Source organism: Notolepis coatsorum, assembly GCF_963971535.1.
Source record: "Notolepis coatsorum genome assembly, chromosome: 3".
Lineage (NCBI taxonomy): Eukaryota > Metazoa > Chordata > Actinopteri > Aulopiformes > Paralepididae > Notolepis > Notolepis coatsorum.
This window is the reverse complement of record NC_140167.1, coordinates 50,484,416-50,510,728: the sequence shown is the minus strand read 5'-3', so window position 1 is coordinate 50,510,728 and position 26,313 is coordinate 50,484,416. Positions and strand designations below refer to the sequence as shown.

At 41.8% G+C, this 26,313-nt stretch overlaps 1 protein-coding gene across 3 annotated transcripts in view; it reads right to left on the bottom strand.

The window, feature by feature from the left end:
• Positions 1-26,313, bottom strand: part of rps6ka1 (ribosomal protein S6 kinase a, polypeptide 1) — a 119,340-nt gene that overhangs the window by 17,606 nt on the left and 75,421 nt on the right. Inside the window, exons 1-12 of one of the 3 annotated variants that reach the window (XM_084310761.1) lie at positions 20,848-20,866; positions 15,613-15,729; positions 15,273-15,354; positions 8,860-8,940; positions 8,035-8,114; positions 7,383-7,489; positions 4,343-4,380; positions 3,721-3,863; positions 3,536-3,606; positions 2,937-3,025; positions 2,323-2,387; positions 2,134-2,236 (exon numbers count right to left, since the gene is read on the bottom strand). In XM_084310761.1, the coding sequence (XP_084166887.1) occupies positions 2,134-2,236; positions 2,323-2,387; positions 2,937-3,025; positions 3,536-3,606; positions 3,721-3,863; positions 4,343-4,380; positions 7,383-7,489; positions 8,035-8,114; positions 8,860-8,940; positions 15,273-15,303 (808 nt within the window). In that variant the 5' untranslated portion in view covers positions 15,304-15,354; positions 15,613-15,729; positions 20,848-20,866. Of the gene's footprint in view, positions 1-2,133; positions 2,237-2,322; positions 2,388-2,936; positions 3,026-3,535; positions 3,607-3,720; positions 3,864-4,342; positions 4,381-7,382; positions 7,490-8,034; positions 8,115-8,859; positions 8,941-15,272; positions 15,355-15,612; positions 15,730-19,025; positions 19,136-20,847; positions 20,867-26,313 lie in introns of those variants that run through there. The other 2 variants (XM_084310760.1, XM_084310759.1) reach the window with 2 other exon arrangements.

Here is a 26,313-nt window from a genome sequence, read left to right as displayed (position 1 = left end):
GAATATCAATTTTCTTCTTTTTCATCTTTGACGGTGAATAACACCATGCTAACATTGACCAGACATGAACAATTGCCACTGCGCTCATTCAGCACCTTCTTGAGATAATGGGTACAAATAATCTAAGCAAATGAATAAAGGGCTGATGATTTACAGTAGGTTTTGTAGATACAGTACTGAATTTTGCCATCCGGACACATGCAATTTGAAATATGAACAAATCTTCTCTTTCCAATGGCAGAGTTCAATCTGGATTTAGTACCACCAGGCGCCCCATTTTTGCTGACAGGGCAGCACAAACCGTGAATGAAATCTAGTGTAAGTACAGTTACTTTTTATATGTAATTGTATGTTTTATGTGTAAATGTATGTTATATGTAAATTGCTCCGCCATTTTTAATCAGATTGCAACACGTTTTTTTGCTAGACGTTCACAGAAATGTAGAGAAACTAACGGTTCAGGTTTGTTCCACCCATGAGATATGATCCTGAAAATAAAGAGAAAAAAAGCTTCACGCTAGAAGTCAGATAATTGACAGGGGCTGGTGTGAGCTGGGAAGTGTAGTTTTATGAAATTTGAAAACCCATTGAAAGCCCTGGGTCTCTTCTCTCAAAAGACTACACTCAAGTTAGGTTGTGCCGTGTCCTCGTGTCAATATGCCTTTTTCCGACTCGATGTGCTGAGATTTCTCATATTTCACTAATAACACTTAAAATCATTGGTAAACAAACGTAGTACTGAAAATATACACTTTGACTGCTGTCTTGACAGGGGGTATTTACTCTTGGCTACATTTGAAAAATAACTCAACATTAATTCATATGCTCTGTATTGATGTATAAGATGTTGCCGTGTTTATAATATAATAATAATTGTTAGACTAGAAGACTAGAAGTCTTTATTTGTCATGCAGTTTTAACACACACACGGGAGATGGGTGACCCACAGGAACACACACACACATGCACTGAGTCGCAGATGAAATGTCTCTCTGCACTTTTCCCATCCCGTTGTCCTTCCCCCCATGGGCAGCCGGGAGCAGATAGGGCGTCAACGTGAGCCGCACCCCGGGGACCAATCCAAGTGCTCCTGTCAGTCTTCGTCAAGGACGCCACAGCGTTAGCGATCTGTTGTGCATGTTTTTCCATTGGGTTTATCTTATCGGGGGGGAACCCTTGCGAGCACGGGGAGAACATGCAAACTCCACACAGAAAGGCCTTGGAGATACCCCACCTGAGTACCTGGCATCATGGAAACCTGGTCCCCAAGCGGGAATCGAACCCTGGACCTTCTTGCTGTGAGGCGACAGTGTTAACCACTACACCACCGTGCCGCTTTAAGTATCATACTCTCACTCCTACATACTATACATGGTTCACACATATTCCATTTTAAAAGTCTATACTTTTCCCCAGACCAACATTTTAAATTCGCACCTTCCATTAGGCTGATAATGTTACTAATACTTAGTGGTGCTCACAGTCTCTCTGTCAGGAAGAAGCAATATGAAAATGTATTTCCACACATAGTTCTTTTTGTCTTTCTCAGGATATTTGAAGTAATCCTCCCCCCCCCCCCCCCCCCCCCACACACACACACACACACACACACGTATTTTCAGCTAAAACGTTTGTTGCTCGTTTGTCATGTGAGACAGCAATGTAATTCCTGTAATGGTCTGTCATTTTAGTGCAATTGTTTTTTTATTCATTCAGAGGAGCCTGGCTTCGCTGAAAAGTATAAGCGGCTTATATACAAATCAAGATTAATAACCTGTATTTTTATTAACACTGATATTCTAAAGTGTTTATTGTGTGATTTGTTTCTGCCAAGTTGCCAGTAGCTCAGCTCACACTATGATGCAAGATAAAAGCCTACATACATAGAGGGCCGTTTCTTATGGTATCTTTTAACATCCCCTTATCAATCATATTGCTCCACATACCAGGTTAGAATGAAAAGAGAATGACAGTCATTATAAGCAGTTATTAATTGAAAGAAAGAAAAAAAGAAAGAAAGAAAATTAAATAAAATCCTACAAAATACACTTTCCCCTACTACATGTGCCATGTGAAATGCAGTGGAGTCAAACTGTGATTGCGCTAGGAGACAATTCAGCTTTAACCTCTGACCTTTAGGGGTGCGGGAGGTGAACTCTGAGTCAAAGTAGAAGGTGTCATCAGGGCGAGCGACAGCTGGTTTGAAGGGCGGCTTGATCTCTCTTCTGAAGAGTTTCTGAAAAGAATAAAGAGATGCTGGAGTTGAAGAACGAGACTGTGGAAAGTGAGCCTCCATGAAGGAATCGACAGTCAGATACTCACGTTCCAGTCTATAGTGGAGAAGAAGCCGTGACGTTTGATTTCCTCCGCGCCGTCAGCTCCAGATCCTGCCAACACCATTACCATTAACAATACACACCTCAGCTGCTGCCTAATAACACATATACACCTCAGCTACTGCCTAATAACAAATATACACCCGTGTCTAATAACGGTTTACAGCTAACCTGGAACTAGACTTTCATCATGCAGGTGGAACAAGAATTTCAGATCCAATGACATTCACAACTAGGCTTTACCATACCTGTACTGTACACAGAGTACAAAACATTATGAACATCTGCCCCTTCCATTAAATAGACTGACCAGGTGAAAGCTGTACTTGTTAAATGTACTTCTATCATACACGGGAGATGTAGATGAAGGAGATGAAGTTAAAGAAAGATTTTTAAACCTTAAACCATTGATTGTATAAAAGGATGTGCAATTCAAATATTAGGAAGGTGTACTTAAGATAAGATAAGAACAACAGAATTGTTCCTGAGGGGAAATTAGATCATCACAGGTATGGTAAAGAGTAGGGTGAATCTAAAATCTAAAAGATAAAAAGGTAAATGTGTATATTAACATGAGTTGTGAGGACAGCTGCTACTGACCCAGTCTGTTGCCAGGGTTCCTCTTGAACAGAGCTCTGAGCAGAGACTGGGCCTCCGTGCTCAGGAACTGAGGCATTCCCAGACGCGCCCTGCAGGGTGAGGTCACATGACATACACATTCACTCATCACTGAAGACACAGGAGAAGAATTTAACCCAGGGCTTTCCCTAAACAATGGTATAGGGGTGCAGCGCCTGACAATGCGCCAGCGACACCATGTGTTTTCAAAATAATAATTATATATATATATATATATTTTTTTTTGAACAGACACATCATTGTCTAATATGTGATTTCTCTGTCCTCTGTGTGTGTGTGTGTGTGTGTGTGTGTGTGTGTGTGTGTGTGCATGCGTTCGTGTATTTTTCCTGTTCACCGTTAAAACAATTGTGCAACCTTATACACTGCTTGCTGTAATTTACTGCAACTTAAATACATTAATCCAATAAATGAGCAAAGACACGAGTATGTTCCAAATAAGTTATTTATTTGAGTACAGTGTATAAGGTTGCACAATAGTTTTAACGTTGAACAAGAAAATACACCCAGGGGAAAGGCTGTCCCAGGCAGACCCACCGTCACTGCAGAGTGATACTCACTTCAGAATGAGGCCCATGGTCTCTTTACGATCCTTCCCTTGGAAGGGCAGCGAGCCCGTCAACATCTCAAACTAGGAGAGGGAACAGAGAACCACAATTTTCCTCTCACTCAGGGTAAAACCAAACAATGATTCAGAGTTAAACAAATCACTTGCCGCCTCAAAAAGCAAAAAAAAGAGCCTCACCATCAGTACCCCGAATGACCACCAGTCGGCGCTGTGGATGTGTCCCTGCCGGTTGACGACCTCCGGCGCCATGTACTCCACGGTACCACAGAAGGAGTAAGCCTTCTTCTCGTGGTCGACGGCCTCTTTACACAGGCCAAAATCTGGAAGACGTCGCGAGACACTCGGTCATAACAATATACTCCAAACTACTTCATAAGCATCATTAGTATACACAGAACACAGTTTACTTTACTTACAGTTGACAATTTTTTTTTGTTACTTTACGCTTTAAAAAGCATAAAGAAAGTGTAATGTACATATTATATGCACAGAAAGCAGTGAAACAAACCTAAAGCCTGTGTTTTCTCTAACATTAAACTACCTTTGTTGGTAGTTATGCGTTTCAAGTTTTATCTGTGCTATTTGCTCAAATGGCCGCTCTGAAATCCTTAAGGTCACCCCTTGATTCCAGTGGCAGGTAAATAAATGGCTGTGATATGGACGTCGATAAGATATGGAGCAATAATTAAAAAGATAAAGCTGTCACCTCGTACTGACTAATAATGAAGGTCAAACAAGGAGGGAAGGATGGAGAAAGGTGTGTGTGAGAGATGAAAATGAGATTAAAAGAGAGACTCACCTGTGAGTTTGATATGTCCCTCTTCATCCAGTAGAATGCTAAAAAAAATTATTAAATAAAGTTAATAAAAATTTAAGTTAATATCGACAATGTACATTCTCAAAATGTATTTGGATTACTTATCTCTAAATCTGAGAAAATCTTAAGGCTTAATCTCTGCTAACAATACGAACATTATGTCCGCTAACGGTAAGAACAGTTCCAAGCAGTGAACCATGAAGAAAATAAAGCACTTTATCAGTGTTAGTGATGTTCTAGGTTAATGTGTTGTACAGCATATCAAATTACTGCAAATAAAATGTCATAGCGCCATTATCTTCACCAGGCAAAGTCTTGGGGGGATTATGCGATTGGTTATGTCTGTCTGTGTGTGATTCTATCTGTCCGCAGCTAATCTCCCAAACTACAGGGCTGATCTGGATGAGACATTGTGGCTGACAGCAGGCCAGGGACCTGGATTCTGGAATATATAAATATTTTTTAATCCTCTTTTTCTCCGCCTGATTGTTCTATTTTTCTCCCCATCCCAATTTAGTCGTTATGCCAATTCCCCCCCTCCCCTACCTGGTTGTTGTGCGCATGTTCCTCCTACTGGTCGGTACAAGGGAACCCTGAAGTCTACCACACGCTTCCTCCGACATATGTGGAGACAGCCAGTGGCTCTCTTCTCACCTGGCAGCGAGGACTCTCATTGGTGAAGCGTAACGCGTGGGAGGTCACGCTGCCTTCACCATTTCCTGCCTTTCGCTGAGCAGGCGCCCAGACCTGACCTGTAGACCTGTCCACAACGCCAGATTACCACCCACGACTTCCCTCCGCCTAACTCAGCCAAACGAGTTAGTATGACGACCGGCCCAAGCCGCAGGGCAATGCTGACTCCGGGAGTCGAGACCGCAGCCTCTTGCATTGGTGACGAGCGCAATCTCCGCTACACCACCCGACCGCTAACAATTAAAAGTATTTGAACTTTTAATACATTTCCATCATTGTCCATTGAAATACATATTCAATGTCAACTTACACCTTTTGAACGCAAGATGGTGATACTACACAATGACACCCGTTTACAATATGCCACATTGAGCCTATTGTCATTAATATACCTATACATTGAAAACATTTACTAATTAATTGCCATCACTGAAATAAGCCCTGACCCCTTTATATCTCATGAACCATTAGTCATAGAGACTTATGACAGGTATTAATGAACTTAGTTAGGTTATTCCACCCAAATAGCTTTAAAATATTTATTCCACTCTTTTAATACTTTTATATACTGAGGAGGAGCGGTTGTGTGTTCTATGTGATCTGGGAGTGGTGGAAGATGAATATCATTTAGTTTTTTATTGCCCTTTGTACACCGATTTGAGGAGGGCTTTATTTGAGAAAATTCAAATTGTAAATCCGGATTTGTTTTGGCAGTCTGAGAGTTGTATGTTGAGTTGTTTTTTTGTGGAAGACATCTTCAGTTTTGCAGGATTTTTGGAGAAAGCATGGCACTTGAGACAAAACACACTATATCCTATATAATTGTATATGAATTCCTCTTGTTTCTTTGTTTACATACATTGCTTACAGCTTGTGTTATATTACGTTTTATTGTTTTTTTTTTTTTTGTGGCCATCTTGGTCTATATGTCATAATTTGTCAAGTAATTTGTCAAGTATACTATTATATACTTATTGTTTATGTGTCTTGTAAGCCCATATGGGCTGAGCATACACCTGTATGTAAGACACGAAAATAAAAAACATCAAATCAAATCAAAGTAATACAGTGCAATAGTGTGATAGTGTAATAGTTTGTAATGGTGTACTAGTGTGCTAGTGCAATAGTGTGTAATAATGTAGAAATAGTATAATAGTGTCATAGTGTGTAATAGTGCAATAGTGTAGTAATAGTAATAGTGTACTAGTGTAATAGGAATACACGTGAAATTAATTATAATTATCACATGCGTGTCTTTGTAGTCCTATTTCAGAACCAACCTGAGACGCAGGACACTCTCCTAGGTTACTACACTAAGAGCAGCCTTCACTTATGCCAATTCCAGGAACATGATTTATAGATAGCTTATCTATATTTATAGATATAGATCATTTATCTGTTCAAAAGTTGTCATGGGTTGTCCTGGTATGACAAATACAAATGCAGTTACTGGTAACGGAGACACTGAATAAAAACGTGCATCGCGATGCTTTTGTTCTCCAGACACACACCATTCTAAATATTATTAAAAACATTTCCACTACTGCAAATCAAGAAAAAACCCATTAAAGTATCGTTTGAAGGCGGACATGTAATTTTTCAGCGGTCAGACACTGAACCGGGCCGGTATTCGCTCCTCTTTCCTCACGTATGGGAAACAACCCACAAATTTCATATTTAGGCTATTTATCATTCTTATGCATGAATAATTCATTCGATTATAGACTTTATAAAGAAAATCTTGAACATGGGCCAATTACATTTTGTAGAAGAGAAACTAAAGATTAGTTTCCAAAGTATCATGCTTAAACCTTTTCTGCTCTATAAAGCTGATTTGTTGTTTTCAGAACATCACACAAATATTTTATTAGATTAGATTAAACGTTATTGTCAGAGAACAACAAACTCTTTTGGGCAGCCTACGTATTAATCTACAGGCTGCGTAAAAATAACACACCTGATTTAGCAGGGTGTGTGTGCAGAGGCCTGCTGTTCTACAGTAGTGTAGTCGCACTCCCCAAACCAGCAATGACGACATCTGTGATGTCATGGACCTGCTAATGTAATGTCACTGTAATAATACCAGGCTATGAAAACAGGCCACGAAGCTGAACAGTGTGTGTGTGTGTGTGTGTGTGTGTGTGTGTGTGTGTGTGTGTGTGTGTGTGTGTGCGTGTGTGTGTGTGTAACCAGTTGATGTTCTAAGAAGTGAGGACTTCCCTATAAAATAGGCCATTTCGGGTTAGTGGTTAGAATCAGGGATAGGTTTTGAATGATCCTCACAAGTATAGCAATACAATAATGTGTGTGTATGCACGAGGGCTCCTACTTCTCAGGTTTGAGGTCTCTGTAGATGATTCCTATGCCGTGGAGGTGGTCCAGCCCCAGCGCCAGCTCAGCCAGATAGAACTTAACATCCTCCTCTGTGAACATCACCTGGGACACACACACACACACACACACACACACACACACACACACACACACACACACACACACACACACACACACACACACACACACACACACACACACACACACACACACACACACACACACACACACACACACACACACACACACACACACACATTATTTCAATGGCCTAGAAAAGTTCAGTATTTGTGAACGTGAGTTACTCTCTCCCAAAGTCAGGAACCAGAGAAGTCGGACTAGTAGTCTTCTCAGTTCCGAAACAGAAACTGCTCCGATTATACTCAGAAACATTCCTCTGTTCTCAGTGTCACATTTTCTACCTTTCCAAATTCATTGTCTATGGCGCAGCTTCAGACTTTATAGCTGCTGACATCACAAGTTTGAGTTTTAGCATTCGGGGGAGAGAGTTGTTCATGTTCACTAATGTTTTTGGACCGTTTTAGACCACAGGAATAACTTGTATACATTTTCTTTTATTGGGCGTAGTTCCCCTTTAATCCAATCAAAAGAGAAACCAATAAAAAAACAAGAGCAGGTAGTCCCACCTCTTTAGACAGCCTGGTGAAAAGGTCCCCGCCTCTCAGGAAGTCTAAGATTAAGTACAGCTTCCCTTCTGTCTGGAATGCTACACACACACACACACACACACACACACACACACACACACACACACACGGTTGTGTTAAAATTCACAAGAGTAAATTACACTTTTAAAGGCCCCATGAAACAGCTAGCAGAATGCTATTTGATTCCACATAATGTGTTTCCTGTAAAAACAGGATGCAAGGGAGGGATATGGCATTTATAGTCGCCAATAGTGGTGAATGTGCATTACGGTCGACATTAGCAACATAGGTTAGCAACATTACGCAACATTAGCTAGCAGGCTAACATTGAACATGTGTTCAATTTAGTTAAAGAGGCAGAGTGCTAGCTCAGTTACAATGTGCTGAAAATGTCATTCTAGAAAGCATTTCATTGGACACAAAATGAGTATACGCCCTGTGTGCTGGATGGAAATGACAAACATCTATTCTGATTGCATGGGGCCTTTAATAAAGACATTTGACATCATTGTAATGTGAACATACAGTGTTAAAAAAGATCAAACGTCTGAATGTGAAGTGTAATCATAAGACGCCCTGAACAAGGCAACAGCTGGAGCTCTAGGGGGAAGTTCACAAACACTGAGTCATTAACAATTTCAGTCCCACCGCACCAGAGTGTCACATTCGTTGGGCACGCTGTCACACAGAATGAATCCCGTCCGCTTTTGTCTCAACGCCATATTTGCTTTAAAAAAAAAAAAAGGGAAAAAAAGAAACCCAAATGTTTAATTAAGAGCATAGAGAAGCTCCAGGCTGACTCACCATAGTGGAGTTTGACTACAAACGGATGGTTGACGTCTGCCAGGATGTCTCTCTCCATCTTGGTCCTCACACGGTCTCTCACTGCACAGAGGACAATACTTTTATTATAATTTATTTTTATTTAACCTTTATTTAACCAGGCAAATCAATTAAGAACAAACTCTTATTTACGATGATGGCCTGGTGAGAGGAAAAAAGGGCCTCTCAACTAAGGGTAATAAAAATAAAAGAGACACAATACATGCATTACAGAGTTAAGGGAAATAATTAAAACACACATCAAACAAACAACCTACAACAGTCCTATAAACACCATGTACTAACCTCTCTACACCACTCCTATAAACACTATGTACTTAAGCATTACATCACGCGCAGGAGTGGTTTGTGACCAATAAACCATGCCTAGGGGTGGTCGTTAGACCCCCCTAGGCATGGTTTATTGGTCACAAATCACGACTACAAGTGGTGTAAAGCTTTTATACAACTGCCAGATTCATCCAACCTTATTTCTATACAATAAACACACATTAATCGAAGATTTATTGAAAAAACCATCCGCCAGAAAAAGTAGTTCCCACAACTACAAAAAAGACAAGTTGCCTCCATGTGGAAGCAGCTTGAAGTGCATCCAACCAAACTAACACATCCAACTGTGTATTATTGGAATGATTGAGAGAAGTTGCCTCATGTGGAAGCAGCTTGAAGTGCATCCAACCAACTAACACATCCAACTGTGTATTATTGGAATGATTGATTGAAAATTGTATTACCAGATGCAGAATGGGTACAAAACAGTACGGCTCAATACACACAATTGTTAAGGGAATGCAGACCTACTTTCCATAGAACTTCATTCTTAGATGCTTCTATATAAAGTAGGTAAAACAAATTAAAACGTTTTCTTTGCCCTATAGGAAAAAAACGTTTTCTTCGCCCTATTTTTTTATTTATTTCTTTTAGCCTAAACTTAACCAGTTGGAAACCAGGGGTACAGTAATAAAATTAGCAATCAACCAATCAATCACTTCAATAGACCATGCTCACTTAAAACAGCGCTGCTTCTCTCTCAGTCTGACTCCCCCGCTGTTGCAGACAGGAGTGTGTGTGTGTGTGTGTGTGTGTGTGCGTGTGTGTGTGTGTGTGCGTGTGTGTGTGTCACAGTGTGTGTGTGTGTGTGTGCGTGCGTGTGTGTGTGTATGTGTGTGTGTGTGTGTGTATGTGTGTGTGTGTGTGTGTGTGTGTGTGTGTATGTGTGTGTGTGTGTGTTTGTGGGTACGCCAGCGTCGGACAGTGTGAGAGAGAACGCTGCAGTCAGTAGAAAGTAGGAAGGAAGAAATTTAAATCAATCAATTAATCAATCAATCAATCCGCGATTTTTCTTTTGTTCTAGATTGACTCAAGACCCATCAATTACATCATCCAACATTGTTTAAAGGACTAACACATTCCCCTTGACAGAATCGCTTCATATTTAGTCGTTATGGTGCTTTCAACATAACCATTTGTTGTCCGCGATCTTGTTTTCTCCCGGAGTGAGCCGGGGAGTGATATGTGATTCGGTTGTGGGCGGGTCCTGAGCCCAGGACCGTGGATTGTTGCCAATAAAGACGTGTAAATGGCCAATCAGAATCGAGAAATTTGCATGCCGTTGTATAATAACCTCTACATCACTCCTATAAACACCATGTATTACAAGGTATGTAATCCATGAAGCAGAACAGACCGTTAAAAGGCTGGGTGACAGTTGCAGGTGTGTGTGAACAACTCTGCGATAAGAGTCCTTAAAAGTAGTGAGGGGAGTCAATTTGTCAATTTTCTTTTGCATCTTGTTTGAACTGCTGGGAACAGCGAATTGGAACCTTTTGGTACTTCGTTACAATACTTAAGTACTGTTTTTGGGGATTTGTACTTTACTCTAGTATTATTAGGTTTGTATACTTGTACTTTTACTCAATTACATTTCAGAGAAAAAAAAACATACTTTTTCCTCCTTACATTTAAAATGCAGACCTACAAAGTACAAAGTACAAATCTTGCAGGTCCAACCATTTTAATTAGTATATTTGTTTCTCTGGCCGAACTAACATTAACGTTATTAATCCTGCGGCCACACTTTATTTAAAAACAGCCAATCAAATCCCCATCAATGGAAAATTAACCCGCCCATACCCATGCTGATTGGTCCTTGTGCAAGACTAGAAAGCGGGGATCTTTGATTAAACACCTGCTATCAGAAGAATAGACAGTCAGAGTGACAAGCTACAGAAGATGGCCACAAACGATAGTACGAGTGATGAAGAGGATGAAACGGAACACTTCATTGCCCCGGAATAAAAAAAAGTTTTTACTTTAACTTTTTAGTACTTAAGTACATTTAAAAGTAGAAACTTTTTTTGACTTTTACTCAAGTGTGTTTTTAGCCAGATACTCTGACTTTTACTTGAGTAAGATTTTGAGACGGTGACCATACTTTCACTTAAGTATAATTTCTGTGTACTTTTTACACCTCTGGTTATAGGGTGTTATGTATAATACATGTGCCAGTGTATGTGTGTACCATTGTTTTTCTACTATTTTATGGTTAAAGGGAATAGTCCTTTTCAACAAGTTAATATTAGTCTTTGAGGTCCCCTAAACATGTATTTGAAGTGTTTTGCTGAAAGCAAACCCCCCAAAAACTCAGATTATGCATTCCAGCAATAGCATAGTAGGCTTGCCGCGGTAGTCAGTGATACCGGTGATATGGAATGGCTCAGTCACTGACTGCAGGCAGCGCAAGCACACACACACCACACATTCCCTGCTCCCTTCCGTTCTTTCTAAGTACTTCATAAACCTCGCTATTATCCCTCTTTCCTTTACTGTTTCAGTAGCTCTAAGGCCAAGGGTGTGAAGCGTGTTATCACGCGTGTAAATCAGACAACATTATAAACTGTGAAAGTGACCTTGTCTAGAAGAGGAGAGAAAGAAGCTTTAGAGGCGACACGACACGTTACACAACGAGAGCGGAGGATTCGGAAATATTTTGGATTAAACCCCACAGCAGTGAAAGCTCGCCTGGAGAGGAGCTCAGAGGACCAGTCTAGACCAGCAACAGTATGTTTGCGTGAGACGGCAAATAAGGCTACACTTACATTGGTCCATCAGTCAGTGAAAAGATAGAAAAGTGACAGATGGTGTTACGGTCTGTTGGTTTATTTTTTTATTAGAATCTAACGTCAACTAGGGTTGGGTACCATTCACATTTGAACCGGTACCCAACGGTACCTTTTTCCGGTACTTTCATAAACGCTACACTCCTCAGCTTTCAGAAATATGCTGTGCTTGACCAGGTGTTTCCTAGATACTTGTGTTACCCTGCCCAGCTTTGCGCTACAAATATTGCAGCGAGGGTTGTCTGCATCTAGCTTTGTAAAGTGTAACCATACTTGCAACCGTTTCCGGCATGCCATTGCCGACTGCTTTGTTGTTGTTGAATCAAGTCAAATACTAGGTAAGTGTGTTGACGTGAACATGCGGCACACTTCATAGGTTTCGTTTCGTGGTAAACAAAATGTTGACATCATCGGACGTAAAAATATATATTTTTTTGCATTACCGAAATCAATGTGGCACTGGTGGATCTCACGTGAATCGGTACTCTGTAGTACCGACGTGATTCGGTCGATATCCTTAAAAGTACCGGATTTGGTACCCATTCCTAACGTCAACTCTGTCTGTCCAACAAATAGATGCAGACGGAGGATCAATGTAGCCGTATAACATTAAAGATCAAAGTAAGCGCTCTACAGATATTGAGCGTCATTTTGTAAAATATTCTGTGTTGTCATGAGCTTATTAGTCATGGGAAATTCCACATCACCATGGCAACCCTATAGCATAGCAATCTTGTCGTTCCAATTTTTGTCATAAACATATTTTAGGTAAGGTAGAAAAGAGAAGTACAAGTGCATTTTATTATGGTATCTTCTTCACATACACATACACGCTCGTTATTAACTACGGCAATTGTGGCTGCAATTCTGAATGGCTCGTTTCAAGAGGGAGGGTTCTTGTCGCAGCTGCAGAAAAGGCACAATGTACATATTTAACATGTTCTCAGTGTTGGGACAACCCCTCATTCTGTAAAAACAATGAAACACACAGGAAAAGGCCATTTTCACAATAGGTCCCCTTTAAAGTTAGGGTAAAGGGTTATTCAATGAAAGTAAGTATATGGAATGTCCCCACATCGCATGAAAACATAACTGTGTGGTGTGTGTGTGTGTGTGTGTGTGTGTGTGTGTGTGTGTACCTGTACCTAATGACAATAGATTAAAAAGCATGTGTACCAGTAGCTGGCAAGTCAAGCAATACTGCATCTCTATTGTTCATTTCCTGTGTTTATTGCATCCTTTCATATTGCATTATCGACAGGGCTTGACATTAACTTTTTGGCTCACTAGCCACTGTGGCTAGTGGTTTTCCAAAGTCACTAGCCACTCAGCATTTTCACCAGCCAAAAATCACCACTCTAAATAATTTTTTCATCAATACGTTCCCATTTTATAGCGTGATGATGAATAGGTTTAAAATCAAAATGCATATGATCTGTATCATGTTCCACCATGAATGCATGAAAGGGGGGGGGGGGCGGGGGACGTTGTTTCTGATTATTGATTACCAATAACGGCATTCGTTATTGTAGCATCATACACTGATGTGGCATGATGTCATGATGTCATGTATGTTGTGTATGTCATAAATGTCACTATAAATTGAAAATGGGGGACCCTGATGTAAACAAGACAAACGTCTTTCTCTGGTCTGCATCCCCTTAACAATTGTGTGTATTGAGCCGTACTTTATTGTACCCATTCTGCAATCTGTTAAATAAAGTTTTCATTCATTCATCGGCTGGTTGGCTATGCTAACAAGGCCCGATCAGCATGAAATCGTTCTTACCTGTGGCCGGTTGGATCCCAAAAAGGATTTCCCAGTTATTGATCGCTATCTGGTAGATCGATATGTCCATTGGCTGATGCTATATTCCTTTACTGCATACTGAATTCGGCGTCCCAAAAGGTATTCCATGCGATCTGATGAAGGCATAGCTTCACGCTAACAGAAAAAGTAGGCCTGAATGAATTTTTTTTACATCTGGTCTGAAAACAAGGAGTACTCCATTCTCGAGACAGCACCACTACCAGGATCTGGCCGGTAATGCACTTTTCCGAATTGTTGTGGGAGTTGTAGTATTATGTAGTATCACTTGGATTGACTTAATTATTGCCGATGCCTTTTGTAGACTACAATGTTTTTTTTTCATATAAAAAAAGTCACCGGCCACTGTGGCCGGTAGAATGACAGAGTTACCGGCCACAGCCGAATTCTACCAGTATTTGGCCGGTGGTCAGGTGTTAATGTCAAGCCCTGATTATCGTTCTGATATTGTTCAGCCCTAGATTCCCCTAAAACCAATTTGTTTCCCTTGCATGGTGAAAAGGCTTCTAAAACAACAGTTTATGCCAATCAGATCACTTACAAAAGAGGACTGTGTGAACCGACTGTGTGAGCAAACCTGTTCCCATAGTGTTTACTTCCACATCAAAGCCCACCAGGTGTGAGCACACGGCACATGTACATAGGGTGGAGCCGCTGGCTCAGGTGGTCTCAACCCAAAGACCAGAGCTCTGTGTCCTCTGTACACCGGAAGAGCATTCACCCTCTTAACTGAATGAAACAGGCCCCTTTCACAGCAGTCATGGATGGGGAAACAAGGGTGTAACCATATATACACAATAATGGATATTCTATGGTGACACCTTTGATTACCCATCTATGACAAGTCAAAATGGCTGCTGTGAAAAGGGGCCTAATGTTCCAACTTTGAGCTGTGAACGGTACATATGAAATGGATTGTAAGTAGGGATGCTCGATATTGGCTTTTTTACCGATACCGATATACCGATATTGTCCAACTCTTAATTTCCGATACCGATATCAACCGATACCGATATATGCAGGGTCCCCCCCCCCCCCCAATTTTTTTTATAATTTCAGGTAATTAACATTACATATCTCTTGTTGTGGAATTAACACAACATTATGCATACTTTTGACAATAAATAAAATCAGAATTTGTTCTTACTTGCTTGCCTGGGTAAATAAAGGTTATAGAAATGTAAAAAAAAAAAAAAAAAAAAAAAAAATTAGAAAACAGATACCGATATTTTCCGATATCACATTTTAATGCCGATATCGGCCGATAATATCGGTAGGCCGATAATATCGGACATCCCTAATTGTAAGCACACAGTAGATACTACATTCATGTTCCAGTCAATCCCTCTTTCCCCCTTGCCATTCCAACCATTATTGTCCCACAGTGATGACATCATCTGGGTGCACCGCAAGCTACAGTAGTGTACCTTTAAGTGTGGCCTTCCTGAGGACCTTCATGGCGTAGAGCTGGTTGTCATCGGGAGGGGTCACCTTTCGCACCAGGAACACCTACAAAATAAACACATGGCAAATACATCCTCACTGTGCGGCACAGGGTGTGTGCCTCCTACACAATGTGTGTGTGTGTGTGTGTGTGTGTGTGTGTGTGTGTGTGTGTGTGTGTGTGTGTGTGTGTGTGTGTGTGTGTGTGTGTGTGTGTGTGTGTGTGTGTGTGTGTGTGTGTGTGTGTGTGAGAGCAAGTAACTGAGTGAGAGAATGCAAGAAAGAGAGCGTTTGTAAGTATGTGTGTTCGTCTGTGTGTGTTACCTTGCCAAAGGACCCCTGTCCCAGGACTTTGAGCAGTTCAAACTGGGAGGCATCTGCCTTCTCTGAGCCTTCTTTAACCACATGAGTGATGTTGATTTCCTTGATGTCATCATCCTCCTGGCAAAGCAGAGAGGAGGAGAGGGTAAATCAATCGATTATTGATAATCATAAAGACAAAATTTATTCTTTTCTAAATTAGTACATAGTGTTTGTACATCATGTAGGGGTTAGTACATAGTGTTTATAGGAGTGATGTAGAGGTTAGTACATACAGTAGTGTTTATGAGTGATGTAGAGGTTAGTACATAGTGTTTATAGGAGTGATGTAGGGGTTAATAGTACATAGTGTTTGTAGGAGTGGTGTAGGGGTTAGTACATGGTGTTTGTAGGAGTGATGTAGGAGTTAATAGTACATAGTGTTTGTAGGAGTGATGTAGGGGTTAATAGTACATAGTGTTTGTAGGAGTGGTGTAGGGGTTAATAGTACATAGTGTTTGTAGGAGTGGTGTAGGGGTTAATAGTACATAGTGTTTGTAGGAGTGATGTAGAGTTTAGTACATAGTGTTTGTAGGAGTGATGTAGAGTTTAGTACATAGTGTTTGTAGGAGTGATGTAGAGTTTAGTACATAGTGTTTGCAGGAGTGATGTAGAGTTTAGTACATAGTGTTTGTAGGAGTGATGTAGAGTTTAGTACATAGTGTTTGTAGGAGTGATGCAGAGTTTAGTACATAGTGTTTGTAGGAGTGATGTAGAGTTTAGTACATAGTGTTTGTAGGAGTGATGCAGAGTTTAGTACATAGTGTTTGTAGGAGTGATGCAGAGTTTAGTACATAGTGTTTGTAGGAGTGATGCAGAGTTTAGTACATAGTGTTTGTAGGAGTGATGTAGGGGTTAGTACATGGTGTTTGTAGGAGTGATGTAGGGGTTAGTACATGGTGTTTGTAGGAGTGATGTAGGGGTTAGTACATGGTGTTTGTAGGAGTGATGTAGGGGTTAGTACACGGCGTTGTTGGAGGAAGTTGTTTTGGTGTTGTGTGAAAGTGTGTGTTGTGTGTAAAGACTCCCTTCAGTTGGGTCCCTCCTGCTCTAAATAAATAACATAGGAAGAGTGCCAGTGCAGTGTGCATATGTATGTATGTATGTATGTATGTATGTATGTATGTATGTATGTATGTATGTATGTATGTATGTATGTATGTATGTATGTGTGTGTGTGTGTGTGTGTGTGTGCGCGCACGTGGTGAGGCAGAAAATAAACACAGGGGTAGTTGTCAATGTGCCGTTTTACGAGAATGTTGCTTGAAATAGTGATGGTTGCAGCATTTACTGCACGTAATGACCTCACAGGAAAGCACTTTTACATACAGTATTTGGGACTATTCTGCACCAAATGTGACCCATAGACAGACATGTCTTTTTTGTGCCAAGCTGTAGGCCATTTAGCATTTTGTCAGTCAGCAACAGCTAGTCTTAATTTTCACCTAGAATGTTGTTTATAAACCTAACCAGGCCTTACACTCCACCCTAACAGAATAATAATAATAATACTAGTAATAATACACTTTATTTGTATACCACCTTTCAAACAAGAATTGCAGCCCAAAGTGCATCACAGCAGTGATGTAGACATAAAATAGACATAGGCATAAAATGAGCATAAAATAGGCATAACTTGAGCAGAGAATTGACATTAAAAACTCCAGATAAAATGTTAATAGATTTCTGTCAACATGAAAAGAGCACTTTCGCCTTTCTACACATATTGATTGTACAGTAATAGATTTCTGACATAAAAATCTATAAGACAATCTATTTCTGACAATATAAAATCAATGCATAAAATGCAGACAAAAAGTGAGTATAAAATAGACAGAATAAAGAGCAGTACAATAAAATAGCTATTTACATATATTTGCAGAATAAAATAGTGCAGTGCAATACAATAGTTCTCATCTACAGTACAACAATCACAGGCTGGATGCAATGAGTCCAAGCAGCAGAGTGTATTAAAAGGCTATGGTGAAAACTAAAGGTATGTTTTTTTAACTTATTTCTTTTTATATTTAGTGATCTGGCCTCCCTAATGTCCATAGGTAGGGTGTTCATTAGCTTTGGTGCATAATTTGCGATGGCTGCGTCCCTGATTTTCTTTTGGCTGTGGTTGGGAACCTTCAATAGACCAGTAGTAGATGATCGTAATGTTCTTGGGGGCAGATAGTTGACAAGAGAATTGGCTATGTAGCTTGGTCCTGTTCCATTTAATGCTTTGTATATGAGGAGGACCACCAAAATGTTACCGGATGCCAGTGAGTAGCTAACACTGGACTCTATGTTGGTCTATGATAACCCTAAAATAGAGTTAGAAAAAATATATTTTTGTCATCATTGATTTATGAACTTTTCCCCAACAAAAAAAAACAACACAGAAACAAAGCAACATTATAGGCTTCATTATGGCTGGCATACAAACAAGTTTCACACATGCTACAACCAACATTTTATGCAACTTCATAAGCATGTTCGCTTACAGTTAAAGTTTATAACTCACAGGTACATCATAGGATCATCTTCAAAAGGATTAAATGTGGCCTACAGTATACAAACATGTCCCAAACCACTTCTTAGGGGTTACACACGAAAAAAAAACAGTGTGACAATGTTGACAAGGCGGCTTCACAGCTGACTGTTCTCCTCAACAACACTTAGTCAGTGGTGGTTTTCACACCCCGAGCACAAAGACAACTAATAATACCCTGTGTGTCAGCAAGTACCAGTAACAGTATCAGATCACAACACGTTTCAATTCAAAAACGATCTGAGCGACTCCACTGCATTTCTATGGTACAGCATACTATGGACAACTATACCTCATACAACGTGCACACCTACAGTAGTCTCCAGATTTAAATGCACACCTTGATGCCAGTGCCTCAGAGCAACTACTTTAGTGACTTTTCAATTGCAAATGCTTCAAGGACAGAACCCACCCCAGTCCAGTATGCTAATTACGACAGGACAGCCGTTTCAATTGCAAATCGCTGGTAGTCGCTGGTACAAATGGCACCCAGTGGTAGAATTACCACAATGGTGGAAAAAGGCACCATTCATTTTTCTACACTAAAAGATACGTTTGGAACTCAATACACAAAACATTTTGAGTCTGTGTGGTTGACTGACAACACATTAAGCCACGGCAACCTATAAAACAGCCTCTTAAAAGTGACAAAGCTTCAGGAATGTGTATACTATAGTACGAGACAGTGTATTTGTTGATGACAGGAAGCAAGAGCAACGTGAACGGTGTATGAGCTGCCCCAGTACCTTATAAAGGTAGGTCCTGATATAGCATCTTAGCATATAGCATGTTTATGTAGAGGAACAGTTAACATGTTAGTTATCCATCATCACTTTACCGTCCAGATGTTCCTTGGTGAGGGTGGAGTTCCTGCATCTTTGTCTGTGGTTGTGGTTGTTGTTGTTGTGGTGGTCTCGTAGCTGCAAGCGTTAGCTGCACTGCTAGTCAAATCTTTGCTCTGCTGTTTCTTAAATAGGTAGAGAGTCAGCAAGCGGCTCAGGTTAAACCTTCTCATCTCAGCATCTCCCTGGCCTCTGCCTAGACACCGTGCCCATATCTGCACCTGCACTAACACGGAGTACCTCAGACCAAACGCACATTAACACGGTTATACCTCATACATCACTCTGCCTAGCAGATCATACTGCATTCTGAACTTCTTATAGAGTCATGCACACCTCTCGCCCCCATAGCCGGTCTGGCCCTGAGAACTGGAGCTCAGGATAGAGAGAGAGAAAGTCATCCACGTCTCCTTCTTCTTGTATGAACTCTCTCTCTCTCCCTATCTCTTTACCTTTTTCTCTTGTCCTTTTTCACTGCATAGGTCCTCTATCAGTCAATCTATTATCTCTCTCCTTCTCTCTGGTATCTCTCTCTCTTTCTGTTAGCCCAGCATGTCCTCCATCTGCAGCTGAAGTGAACTGGAGCCGAGGCAGGAAGGAAGAGCCTGCTCTCTCTCGCTCTCTCTCTCTCTCTCTCTCACTTTCAGACCTGCACTGCACATAACCCACACACACAACTGCTGCTGTCACCTGCTGCTGTGTGAAAACAGAGAGAGAGAGAGAGAGAGAGAGAGAGAGAGAGAGAGAGAGAGAGAGAGAGAGAGAGAGAGAGAGAGAGAGAGAGAGAGAGAAAGAGAGAGAGAGAGAGAGAAGAAAGAAAGAAAGAAAGAAAGAAAGAAAGAAAGAAAGAAAGAAAGAGAGAGAGAGAGAGAGAGAGAGAGAGCATGAAAGAAGAAGAAGAAGAAAAGAAGAACAGAAGAGGGCGAGAGAGTCTGTGCCCTCCTCTGAACTGGACGTCCCACTGCATGACATATGTCTGTTATTCCACCGAGTTGCGTGTTCGGTCAGTGTCTCTCTCCCTTCTCCCGATACAACACACAGTGCCTCACCACTTCCCTCAATCCACAGCCGGCTGCCGGGTTGGGAGGTTGAGACAAAAAGTGCCTCCTCCTTCAGTGTAAACAGGGCTGAAACACACAGAGGACTCATACCAGCCTGCTGACGACAAAGTCTTTCCTCGTGGCCTCGGCCTCTGTCATATTTCCTCCCTCCTCTTTGCTGTATACTTCCCCTTCCCTCTTAAAACGTTCCCTCTCCTGCATTCCCTCTGCTCCTCTCTCCTTCTCCTGCTCTACATGGCCTCATATTCCCTCTCTGTATCTCTTCTCCTTCTCCCCTCCTCCACACGCATCAAAAGAATAATAAGTGGAGGCCAGCGGATAACAGGACCATCCGCGCCCCCATACTAACCCAGCCTATGATGAGTCAACTTCCCTGCAACAGTACAAACAACGGTGAGTCACTCGCATGCCGTCAGCAAACATACTTCTTCTCACAAAGACCAGGAAGCTCTACCGCACTGCAGTCCGAGCTCAGAGAAGGTCTATTCCAAATTGTCCTTATTGCTTCATTAGATACTTTTTCCAGAGAGAGGGCACTCCAAACACACTGTACATCCTGCCAACTCCATTGAGCCTGTTTATAGCGGAAGAAATGCACAAATAATACTGACATAGTTGGCCCCCCGTGTTGTTGACATTGTATTGTGTAGCTGAAGTGGCCAAAAGCAAAGAAAGATAAGCACACAGGACGAGAGTGTGTTAGTCTGGCGAGGAGGCGGCCTGCTGTGTCTGTACGGTACGAGCAGGAAGGGCTTACCTCTCTTTTAATTATGGCATAGTCCTTCTCAACCCAGGTGATATTGGACCTGTCCTGGGGAGGGGATGGGAGTTGGTTGGGGGGTAGGGGAGGATGGGGTTAATGATGACATGCTTTGTTGGTGCATTATAGGCGAGGTTAGGGATGCACCGATCATGGCATTTGAAGGATAAAAAAACGGGGCATCAAGCATTGGAGTTTTCGTGTAACATGTTAGAAATCAAAAGCAAAGCGACTTGATTTTCTGCACGTTTGACGTGCAAATATGTCAGATTTCTGTCCAATGAGCCCAAAACGAATAGTCAGAATCAGAATCAATCAGTCTAATGTTAGTCACCATCAGGTCGAAGTGTGTCGCCTAGTCAGTTAAATTAACGGATTGGAACATCTGCCAATATTAGAAATGTAGGACTCGGTAATGACGGTGAAACAGTGATATCTATCAGTACATCCCTAGATGACTTACAATGCAAAATATATGGCAAATGTAGTCGCACACACACACACATAGAAAGACACACAGACAGACTGGCAGGCAGGATGGTGGTGTTGCCGCGTTGCCACATTGGTGACAGGAAATTGCTCTTCCCTCCTACTGCTCACATCCTATTTCTCTAATGAATGATGTCACTTCCTGCCTAGTAGTCATCCTCTCTGCAGCCCATCGATCTGTTCATGGCTCCAGTTGTCGAGAGGGATTGCCCTTTGGCCTCACTTTATAATCAAGTTTATATATTTTTTTCTTTCTTTAAGTAATCCAGTATTTTGAATGTAATAAAACTCACGTTGCAAGGTTTGAGAGAGTTGAGTTAACGAGCTGGGTTACGAAGACACCTCAATGTGTTTCCGCCCCTGCCTTCTCACAGGAGCAGTCACTCAGCCTCACATCCACCCGCACAGGGGAAACCCTGCCTCTGCTGCTCCCAAAATATCCCCCCCCCCCCCCCCCCCCCCCCCACACAGCTTCCGCTAAACCCTCTGGCCCCCATTGCCCTCCACACCTGCCCTCTCACACAAATACACACAGGTGCTCAAATACACACACACACACACACTTGCCTTTGCTGGGCGGTTATTGATGCGGAATAGAAGCCTCCATATTCCAGAGCCTTCCATGTCACTAATGCTGTCACTCTATTGATGCTCACAGCTCACACTGGCACGGTCTGTCTGACAGACAAGATAGCCTGCTGCCACAGACTTGGGCAAGACCTCCCGCCTGCTTCTGCGTGGATGTGATGGTTCCGACTCAGAGCGCACGAGAAATGGGGAAGTGCGAAAGTTATTTCCAATGTGAATGTCAACCTCAGGAAATGAAGTTATACACACAAGCACAGATAATTGAATTTTGAAGCTTTGCAAAAGCTGTGCATGTTATGTACGGCCGTATTCAAACTGTCTGCACAACGCTAACCTCCATAAAGGTTTCCCGAGTGATCACTATGCTCCTTCGTCGACAACTCTGCACTGTGCATTCGATACACAGTGCACTTCTCCATTGCATGTTCAGGTAACTGCCAGCATCCAGAGACAGTCTATATGATGAGAAGGATCACTGTGGTCGTTTTGAACGGGGACATCCGTAACACTTGGCGGCAATGACAAAACTACGGCAATGACAAAGTAAACTTTTTCTGAGAAAATTATTAAATGTGATTTGATTTCATGTTTAGTAAGTAAAGTGAGTGAGTTGTAAAGATGTTTAAATCTTTTTTAAGATATTAAACAATCTCTGCCAAAAGGCTGGGAATCGCACGGTATGGTCTCAAATTTATATCACGGTATAATTTGAAGCGTAGACAGTAACGGTATATATCACAGTATAATAATTTATCTTAAAATGTCTATATAAATGCTTCTGAAGGGGTAAAACACTGGTATGGCAGCTATTACTAGGGATGCCCCGATCGGTATTGGCCGATATTCAGTATAAATATGAGATCTGTGAATTCCGATAATGCATTATTTTCGCCGATCGATGACACGCACGAAAAACATGATCCAATTATCAGCAGAGTTCTAGCTTGCTGTCTTCTCTGAGGCACACACAGCTACTGATAGCTCCTGATATCAACGTCTGATATCATAGTTTGGCATTCGTTTTCGCAGGTTGTTGGCTATCGTTGGCTAACTAGCCATCGTTGTTCCGTGAGCTAACGTTAGCTACCTAGCTAACGTTACTGTTTAAAATGACCCAGTCAACTATTCACTTTAATTTAATACATGAGGCATTGTCTAACGTTATCTAGCTGGCTATCTACTGATAGTTAGCAAGTGGAGAAAAACTAGGTATAGTGAAAATCCATACCGTAGCGCAAATTCATACCGTTTATACCGTATACCGTTTATACCGTCCACCCCTACGAGCGGTTACATCTTTCTGTGAGTGTGTGTCTGTTTCCATCAATGTCCATTGAAATAAGCCCTGCCCCTTCGTGTTTGGAACTTAACATGCTTCCTATAACCCTTCCTAACATCCTTCCTATGCTTCCTATTAGCGCCTAGCATTATAACTATAATTGGAGAGTGGTTAGTGTGTCTGTCAGCATGGTCAGTGTTACATCCCAATGTATATATTCCCCAGTGTGTGTCTCCATGTGTGTGTGTTCTCCATTTTGTTTCCTCCCTCCAGCCATTGTTCCCTTCCCCATTGGTCCCTGCCAGGCTAATCCTTCCATTATTGCAACACAGCACCGATTGGTGGATGGCTTCAGACTCCAACACTCAATCCACACCACCCAATCATGGATCACCCCACACCTGTTAAAACATGGCTTCTCACTTCAGTCTTTCTCTCTCTCTGGCATGAGGCTAGGCATGTTGTGTTTTTGGTAAACCTGTAACTTTGACAGTACTGCATTTCGTTTATTGGCCTTTGGTGCTTAGTAGTAATTTCCTTGTGTGTGTATGGCCACAGAGAGAGCATTGTTACTTATAGTTTGTTTTTGTACATATTCTGCTTTTGTTTCTGTATAATTAATGTGTTTTTCTCTCTTTCTCAGGAAGCACAGATGGGGTGAGCTGCCATTTCCTTTGGACATTGTTTTCTCCTGTTTTGGTTAGGTAAGAGTAGTTTAGGTAATGTAATCTCTTTTACCATAGATTAGATTGTGTTTATTTGGAGTATAGTGGTGTTTGTTTGTTTGTTGTTTTGGCCTGGGCTCACCCCTGAGCTACATGTGCTTCCTTTGCCTCTATTCAATAAATATCATTGTTGTTTACAAACCTGGTCCATCTTTTCTGTCAACCAACTGTTATGTTACAGCCCTTTACCCTTAGACACACAGGGGTCGTAACATAAATGGGGGCTCTGCCTGGATTTTGTAACCTGTGTTCAATTGTTGGTTGATGGATTTGGTGAACTGTGTTTGTTTACACTTGTATAGTTATTAATTAATTTGTGTAAAAATGGCATTTGTGTAAAAAAAAATAATGGCAGTTAGTACTTTTGATCTGGGGAAATTCTTGAGCAATCCTACTTGGGAAGCGCTAGATAGCTGCCGCAAGGCAGACTTAGTGGAGATTGCCACACATTTTCAACTCTCGGTTCAACAAAAGCATATTAAGCAGGATATCAGGTGTCTTGTGGTAGATAAGCTGTTGGAGCAGGGGACGCTTGTTTTACCTGCGGTCTCTGATGAACATGCAAGTCCTCCTGGTGAACTTACAGAAGCACCGCCTTCTGAGGGGCAAGCCCATGGTGCTGAAAAGGCAGGTGTGAACGTCACATTGCCACATTTTCACTTGACCTCTCCTGTGTCAACTGGGTCTCGAGAAGGGGCCCAGGTCAAGGTTAGAATAGCCCGTCTCCAGATGGAGGCTCAGGAGAAGGCACAAGCACGTGAGGCGGAGTATCGGCTTCGTAAAATGGAGCTTGAGGCGGAAAATGAAAGGGCTGTTAACATCCGTAGGTTGGAGCTTGAGGTGGAAAAAGAGCTCAGACTGCGGGAGTTGGAGCTGGGAGACCAAAGGAGTGGATCCAACTCTGCTACACCGACTCCTCCACAAGGCCCGGGTATGTCCTCCACAGCTTATTCATCACACACTTTTGATATAAGTAAACACATTGCTTTGGTGCCTCCGTTCCGAGAGACCGAAGTTGATACATATTTTAATGTGTTTGAGCGTATTGCTGCTTCATTGCGCTGGCCAAGAGAGGTCTGGCCTTTGTTGCTTCAATGCAAATTGACTGGTAAAGCCCAAGAGGTTTGTTCAACACTTTCCCTAGAAGATAGTCTATTGTATGATACTGTGAAGGCTGCCATCCTTCGTGCATATGAGCTTGTGCCTGAAGCTTATAGGCAGAGGTTTCGCAGTCACAAGAGAGCTGTCAACCAGACCTTTGTAGAGTTTGCTAGAGAGAAGGGAACTCTCTTTGATAAATGGTGTGCAGCAAGCAAGGCCTCAGATCTTAACTCTCTCAGAGAACTCATTCTATTAGAAGAGTTTAAGAATCGTTTGCCAGAGCGTATTGTAATTTACCTGAGTGAGCAGAAAGTGTCCACTCTGCAGCAGGCTGCTGTATTAGCTGATGAGTTTGCGCTAACCCATAAAACTGTGTTTGTAGATAGGCGTGACTCGTTTCCCCCCCATGATTTCTCTCAGAGACCTTCTGTCCCCAACCATTCAGAATTCACACACCCCCGACCAAAAATGTCACCTCCACGCTCAAAAGATGAGCGGACATGTTACTACTGTCATAAATCTGGTCATGTTATTTCTGACTGTTTAACATTGAAACGTAAGCAGCAACCGTCCTCTCAGAACTTTAGACAACCCAAAGGGGTTGGTCTGATTAAAATGGCACCTGATTCCGATCAACAGATGCACAATGATCAGGATGTTCTCGATCCTTGTTTCAGGCCATTTACTTCCAAGGGTTTAGTTTCCTTGACAGGGGATCCAAAAGATCAGTGTACAGTTCAGATCTTACGAGATACTGGAGCCTCACAATCCTTTATCCTCTCTGATGTACTACCTCTGTCTGAGAAATCTTCCTGTGGTTCTAGTGTCCTGGTTCAAGGTATTGAGATGGGTTTCGTGCCAGCCCCGTTACACTGTATTCATGTACAATCTGATTTGGTCACTGGTTTCTTTAAAATAGGGGTGAGACCTTCCTTGCCAGTTAAAGGCATTTCCTTTATCATGGGAAATGATTTAGCTGGAGGACAGGTGAACGCTGTGCTGGAAGTGTTGGATCACCCAGACACAGATTCTCTGCCTGATGACTTGTCACAGAACTTCCCTGAAGTTTTTTCTGCAAGTGTTGTCACTCGGGCTCAATTGAAAAAGAGAGGTGATGAAATTAATTTGTCTGACTCTGTTTTTGCTTCAGCCTTTGTCAGGGAGGAGTTGCGGTCGGTGAACCATTTGAACATGTCATAGTTGACTGTGTTGGTCCGTTGCCAAGGACCAAAGCCGGCAATCAGTTTTTGTTGACAATAATGTGTACCGCCACCCGTTTCC